This window comes from Sphaerulina musiva (assembly GCF_000320565.1).
Source record: "Sphaerulina musiva SO2202 unplaced genomic scaffold SEPMUscaffold_9, whole genome shotgun sequence".
Classification (NCBI taxonomy): domain Eukaryota; kingdom Fungi; phylum Ascomycota; class Dothideomycetes; order Mycosphaerellales; family Mycosphaerellaceae; genus Sphaerulina; species Sphaerulina musiva.
The window spans coordinates 966,131-973,097 of record NW_016017391.1 but is presented as its reverse complement, the minus strand read 5'-3'; the positions used below and the strand labels follow the sequence as shown (position 1 = coordinate 973,097).

Genomic DNA, 6,967 nt, shown 5'->3' with positions numbered 1-6,967 from the left:
TATAATAACAGTAGGGTAATAGTTAAAGGAAACTTAATCAATTTCTCTAAATCTTCTATACCGACTCTACTATCGAGTATTGACTCTATTATTGATCTCTCCTACTAGATAGCTAACGTTACGATAACAGTAGGGTAATAGTTAAAGGAAAGTTAGAAAAATTTCGATAATATAGTTAATAATAGTCGCCTTACTTAAGAACTAACGTTATAATAACGATAGGATAACGGTAAAAGGGAACTTAGTCGACTTCTTTAAATACTAGATAGCTAATGTTACTATAACAATAGGGTAACGGTTAAAGGGAACTTACTTTGTCGACTTCTCTAAACCTACTATCCCGATCCTACTACTATATTATTAGTACTAACATAGTATATAAATGTTAGAAACTTACCTTTATCGATATTTTACAAGACTACGCTACAAAATATAGTAGATTTGAAAACGAGTGCAGTGTTTTATTTTCGAGTGCATGCCAAGAACCGACGCGCGCGGCTTACCTCAGAACGAGTGCGCGTCAGCTGTACACGCCCGAGGCCATACACTCATTTCTACGCATTTCTGCACACATACACGCAACACTGAAGAGACAGGTACCTACAGGTACATCCTAGACGCGATGACGAATCTGGTGAGGACCGGTTGAACATGCCGTATACTTCTCTGGACCCGCCCTGACGCAGCTGCATCTACGGGTTCGGGTCTACATGTACTGTATATGTATGCAGCACACTCCCCCTCCTTGACATCCACCATACCCTACCCGACCTTACCTCACCGACACCATGCCATCCAAGTCTACATACCCTGATATTGCCATCCCGGATGTTGGTCTGTGGGACTTCCTCTTCGAACGAAAGGACCGCGACTTTCCTGACGACAAAGGTGCGTGAGAATGTACTGAGTTACTATGTACATGTACCTACCTTAACCTTGTGCTGAAATTGAGGACAACCAGTGATTTACGTGGATCCTGCTACGAACCGCTCCTACACCTATGCCCAAACGAAACAGACTGCCATCGACTTTGGCAAGGGATTGAAGGGCCTGTGGGACTGGCAAAAAGGCGATGTGCTGGCTCTATACACTCCCAATTGCATTGACACCCCGGCAGTGACATGGGGAACCCACTGGGCGGGCGGCATTGTGTCTCCAGCCAACCCTGGCTATACTGTAGACGAGTTGGCATACCAACTGAAAGACAGTGGAGCAAAGGCAATCATTACCCAGCTTGCCCAACTGGAACAAGCCAGGTTAGCTGCGAAGAAGGTAGGCATCCCAGAAGATCGGATTGCTCTCATGGGAGATGAAAAGGATCCCGCTGGCAGAATCAAGCACTTCTCCTCGGTCCGTAACATATCTGGCACCCAACGTTATCGCAGAGTAAAGATCGATGCCGACAACGACTTGGCCTTTTTGGTATACTCGAGTGGCACGACGGGACTACCCAAGGGTGTGATGTTGTCCCATCGCAACATTGTAGCCAATGTGTCGCAGCTCACAGCTGCTGAATCTCCACTGAAATGGCAACCTGCAGAAGGTCGACCAGATGGGGATGCCATCCTTGCATTTCTGCCCTTCTTCCACATCTACGGCCTCACTTGTCTGATCCATCAATGCCTCTACCGTGGCCTCAAGTGTGTTGTCCTCCCCAAGTTCGACATCGAAGCCTGGTGTCGTATCGTACAAGATCACAAGATCACTATGAGCTACGTCGTGCCGCCCGTAGTTCTGCTTCTCACCAAACATCCCATCGTGGAAAAGTACGACCTCTCTTCGCTCCGCATGATGAACAGTGGCGCGGCGCCGCTGACGCGAGATTTGGTGGAAGCAACACATAAGCGTATTGGGGTGCCTATCAAGCAAGGCTACGGTTTATCCGAGACTTCGCCGACCACTCACACACAATCCTGGGATAGCTGGAAGAGTTCCATGGGAAGTGTGGGCGCCATGCTTCCCAACATGACGGCAAAATACATGTCGCCAGAAGAAAAGGAGGTGCCCCAGGGCGAAGTGGGAGAGTTGTGGTTGAAAGGTCCCAATATCTTCAAGGGCTATTTGAACAATGTCGAAGGAACCAAGAACGCCATGAGCGAGGATGGGTACTTCAAAACCGGAGATGTGGGATATCAAGATGAGAATGGCAACTTCTTCATCACGGATCGTGTCAAGGAACTGATCAAGTACAAAGGTTTCCAGGTTCCTCCCGCGGAACTCGAGGGCTACCTGGTGTCACACGAGAAGATTGACGACGTGGCTGTGTTGGGCGTGCATAAAGAAGAACTGGCTACGGAGGTGCCCTTAGCATATGTAGTTTTGAAGCAAGGTATTGACGCCAGTCCGAGTGTAGAAAAGGAGATTGTGGAGTGGTTGAATGCCAAGGTGGCCAGTCACAAGAAGTTAAGAGGCGGTGTCAAGTTTACCGAAGAAATTCCCAAGAGTGTGAGTGGGAAGATTTTGCGAAGAATGTTGAAGGTGAAGCACCAGGAGGAAGAGGCGAAGAAGAATAGGCGGGCGAAGTTGTAGGGGGTGAGCTTGTGGAATACCTTAGGTATACCTGTCTTTGCGAGGTACGAGGGAAGGCCTAGGTACTCCCTGCCCCCGGGGCCAAACGGATCCGCGCAAGGTAGTGTACAAACTACCTGAAGTCAGATCATGTTCCCAGCACGATCGAGCATTATAAGGATGTCTTCCAATCATCGACGTGTTTTGTTATTGCAGCAATAAATGGCTGATCGTTCTTAGGGCATCTGAAGACTGAATGATGAATACAGTCAGAGTCGACCCCAGATACTGCTCGATTGACAGTACCTAGTGTCATGCACGTGTCCAGGACCCGCGGTCAGGATCACGCGTCGAGCGTTTGTGTGAATTGTGATGAAGCTCTGGTCACCTCTCCACCATTGACTTTTGGTGATTTATTATCATCAACTCCTCACTTACCTCAACTATCCGTGTTGACTGTATTTCTCGACTCCAATCTCACTGTCACCTACGACACATACGGTATTGTTGTTCAACGACCACTTTCTCGTGGCTGGTTGAAACGAGGCTTCGCAAGAGCCCAGACACACATGAACCTGACCTAACCTCGAGCAGCGCCATCACAGTCCCTATCACATACACGGGATGGACAGGCAAGTCTTGCATCGTCCTCGTCATGGCGACCCGTTCGAGCAGCGTCGTCGCCACGGTCACGTGCATGCTCCCGCGTATGTCCACACCATGCGTCGCGCCCGACCGGCAGAAGACATCATTGCCGAATTCGAGTTGCGAGACGAGCGCCAGAAGGAGCAGATCTCCATGCTCCACCAGAAAGTGATCAAGCAAAGTGAAGAAGTCAAGACATTGCAGACCAAATCGTACAGAAACGAGCAGGCCGTGCGAGATCTGCGACAACAGATCGATGTCCGCAGTCATGCTGCCGCCTCTCAAGTGGCCGACATTCAAGCTGCCGCGGACACCCATGCCGCTTCTCAAGACTCCCTCATCCGCTTCGGAACGAACGCTGTCAAAGAGCAGCGCGTCCGAGCCGAGAGCGCGGAAGCGGAAGTGAAGCGCCTACAGACCGTCGTTTCGGAGCTCGAGAGCTCGATCTCGGAACTGCGAAACCTCGTCACCAACTACGAGGCTGTCATGGCAGCTTCGGCAGACGACTACACGAGAGCGTGCATGGAGGCACAAGCCTCCGGCTCCGTCCGAATGATCAAAGGCTATCAGAGCGATCTTGCTAGACAGAAGTATGTGCTAGAGAAGATGAGAATTGAGTGCGCTCGAAAAGACAAGGCATTGAGGGAGTATGAGCAGAAGGAGTTTGACCGATCGAGAGAGTTGGAAGAAGGAAAGCGCGAGCTCTCGGCCAGTGCGCGAAGAGCTGAGACTCTCGAGGGCATTGCCGAGGACCAGAGAAAGTTAATTGAGAGACTCAATGGGGAGAACGCTCGGTTGCTTGCGCTGAGTGCAGGGTTGTGAGTACCCGGGTTTCCATGCTGTCGTCGGTCGACGATAGACAAAAATGATATGTATGTAGCATCACGCACTACCCGCGCGAGCCTTCGCAGAGACAGCCGCACCAGTTCTTCTGTTGCGAGACGATCCTCTGCGTCGCTGCGTGTCTACCACAGACAAAGCGGCATCCCAGACTGGGAGCAGTATCTCCGCTGGCGCTCAGCTTTTACGTAGAGGTAGCCTGGCAGACACGCGCCCGCCACCTCTATACCACACAATGAGACTCCAATGCAGATGAATTACTGCAAGTGAGGCCCATGTGGAGCACGGTTTGCAGCAGCTTACCATGGAAGTGTGTGCAATTCAGACTTCACTTCGAAGTTCAAGCACAAACCATATATTTAATAGCGCTAGGGTCAGTACCTTACTCTTCTTTTCTTCTCTCCTTTCTTCTCAACTTCACTTGCTTCCACTTCTTTCCCTCTAGGCATCGTATCTGCACGCAGGTAGCATTCAATCAAGTATCCCCACAGGTGGCCTCTTTCACTCTCCAGGTTGGGTCGTACCTTCCTTCTCGACCAACATAAGAAGAACCCATCAATTTTCCTTTTCCGGCAATCCACATTTGTTCATAGCTCACACCATACCTTATCGCTTCACGCATGTGGAATTTGCTGACTTCACTTGGGCTTGGACTACTGTTCACCGTCACGAGCGCAAGTTCGACAACCCTCACTTCGACTTCAACCTTCTCCTGATGGGCAACAACATGTCTTTCGGCAACACTTCGAACACCATCAACCAACTACCAGTCGCCATGACTCCTGAGCCTGCTGCCGTTGTGGCAACGATCGAGAATGCGGACATCAAGGGTGAAGTGGAGGACACGAAGAACGCAGACATGAAAAGTGAAGTAGAGGCTACGACGACCTCTGCTGCTCCAGCTCTGGAGTCAGGCTCTGTCATTGTCTCATCCGACGATGACATCCCTGAGTACTCACCTCGAATGACTGTAGCATCAACAGAGACCACGACTCTCGCGCAGGAAAAGGCTGTTGCGGCGAAGACTGCTGACTCCGAGGCTGACGGACAGCATAGCAGCAAGAGGCCAGCATCGACTGAAGCTGAGGGTGCATCCCCTAAGAAGCTGAAGACGAATGAAGAGGGAAATACGACTGGAGAAAGCGAGAAAGCTCCGAGCGAGACCAAGGAGCTGGAGACGAATGAAGAGGGAAATACGACTGGAGAAGGCGAGAAAGCTCCGAGCGAGACCAAGAAGCTGGAGACGATCGAAGTTCTCAAGATCAAGGCGAACACCATCATTAAGAAAAAGAATGCTCAAATCAGCGAGCTTAGAGACAAGCTTGTAGAAGTTGAGAAGGAGCGGGACGCTTTGGAAGAAAGCCGGTACCAGTTTGAAGCCGACAAGATTGTCTTCAAAGAGCAGCAAGCGATCAGAAATGCAGACAAAATGGCTGAAGCAAGGCGGGAGAGAGAGTGGCAAAGCAATGCTGCGGCCCGAATGAAGGCTGCAGCCGTGGCTGACTACGAGAGAAAGCTTTCTACCAAGATATCATTCGTGGAGAGGCAGCTAAAGACAAAGCACGTCACCATGGAAAATACCTTGAATCAGAAGCTCGAGAACAAGACAGAAAAGCTCGAGGAGACGCTGAAGAAGTTTAGCGAGGCGAAGGAACAGTGGAGAAAGGAAATTCAAGAACTCAAAGCACAGGTGAAGGAGCAGGCCAAGCACGGCGGCGCAAAAGCCCAGCAGATCGTGAAAGAACTCAAGGAAGAAGTCAAGATCAAGGATACCAAAATCAGCGAGCTCACTTCCGACAAACAGCGCCTGCATGGAGAAATCATCAACCTCAAAGCCCACGTCAACGCCGAAAAAACCCAACTCGCAGATCTCCACGCAACCCACAACTCCACCTGCGCCGAAATCAAGGCACTATTCACCGAATCTCAAGCCTGGAAAACCCGCGCCACCCTCCGAGACCAAGACTTGAGCCTCATGCAAGCAAAATTCAAACACGAGCTCAAAACCCGCCAATCTCTCCATTACAACTCCATGCACGAAATGGAGGAGAAATGGAGACTCCAAGCCCAGAATTCTGCCCAGTCGCAGCAACGTGTGGTCACCAATCAACGCGCAGTCTTTCATCTCAATGGGATGCTTGATACCAAATCGAAACTCATTGAGGAGCTGCAGGCAAAATTGGTGGAATGTCAGAAGAGTTTGAGGGTTTTTACAGGAGCTGCTACTGCTGCTGCTGCTGCTGAGAGGCGGAGCGAGGACGAAGGAGGGGACTAGGAGGGGACCGTCGAGTTTAGGAGGGGCTGAAGGGGTTGCTACTAAGTGGTAGTGGGAAATGTCCTGCCAGGCATGCGCTCCGGGAACAGAAGGTCGCTGGCCAGTTGGTCATGATATCTTCTCGGGATTCTCAAACGCTTCACGCCCTCTAGGCTTCGGAGAGGTTGACGGAATCTCCCCACGGAGCCCCAGTCGTTACGAAGCCGCGCGCGACTGATTTCGGAGATTCTGCTGGGGACATGGTGTCCCGATCCACGGTGAGGGTTCTGGTATGAGTCGATTGAGGCTTCTTCTGGCTCTGGAGTCGAGGCGAGTTCTGTCGCTGGGGCTATTGCTGCTGCTGCTCAGCAGGCGGGCAGGCAGGCTGGACTCTCTGAATCCAGTTACAACTGTTATGTACCATCTGCGTGAAACGGTGATGATGGGAGAGAAGAAGCAAAAGCGATGGAACCCTCCTTGGGACTCATTCCATGGGAAGTCTCACACCTGAGGCCCAGGTCTGCTTCTAGCTTGTATCTTTTAGTTTGACTCACCATGCTGCTCATCCTTCACATCCATTTCTCATCTTCTTCATCCCAATTAAACCTCGTCTCAACCCACATGTTGAAGGGGGGAGTAGTATGGTCATGTTTCTCTCTCTCTCTCTCTCTCTCTCTCTCTCTCTCTCTCTCTCTCTCTCTCTCTCTCTCTCTCTCTCTC

General features: G+C 50.7%; 3 protein-coding genes across 3 annotated transcripts; all 3 read left to right on the top strand.

Moving 5' to 3' along the window:
* The first annotated feature begins 650 nt into the window (after positions 1 to 650).
* Positions 651 to 2,975, top strand: SEPMUDRAFT_165749 (acetyl-CoA synthetase-like protein). The gene is made up of 2 exons (XM_016908187.1): positions 651 to 888; positions 962 to 2,975. The coding sequence occupies exons 1-2, from the start codon at positions 789 to 791 to the stop codon at positions 2,527 to 2,529; spliced, it is 1,668 nt and encodes a 555-aa protein (XP_016758173.1). The 5' UTR covers positions 651 to 788; the 3' UTR covers positions 2,530 to 2,975.
* A 253-nt stretch (positions 2,976 to 3,228) lies between these two features.
* On the top strand, positions 3,229 to 4,185 carry SEPMUDRAFT_119779 (uncharacterized protein; the record flags this gene model as incomplete). The annotated part of the gene is made up of 2 exons (XM_016901541.1): positions 3,229 to 3,971; positions 4,065 to 4,185. 2 exons carry the CDS (start codon positions 3,229 to 3,231, stop codon positions 4,183 to 4,185), a joined length of 864 nt encoding a protein of 287 aa, XP_016758172.1.
* A 535-nt stretch (positions 4,186 to 4,720) lies between these two features.
* On the top strand, positions 4,721 to 6,913 carry SEPMUDRAFT_135431 (uncharacterized protein; the record flags this gene model as incomplete). The annotated part of the gene is made up of 1 exon (XM_016902712.1): positions 4,721 to 6,913. One exon carries the CDS (start codon positions 4,721 to 4,723, stop codon positions 6,266 to 6,268), a length of 1,548 nt encoding a protein of 515 aa, XP_016758171.1. The 3' UTR covers positions 6,269 to 6,913.
* Between the last annotated feature and the right edge of the window lie 54 nt (positions 6,914 to 6,967).

What these genes read in the sequence shown, in the direction of transcription:
- SEPMUDRAFT_165749 (XM_016908187.1), top strand. Translation starts at nt 789, where the DNA reads ATGCCATCCAAGTCTACATACCCTGATATTGCCATCCCGGATGTTGGT. An exon ending in CGACTTTCCTGACGACAAAG is followed by an intron (nt 889 to 961) that starts GTGCGTGAGAAT and finishes GAGGACAACCAG; the next exon opens with TGATTTACGTGGATCCTGCT.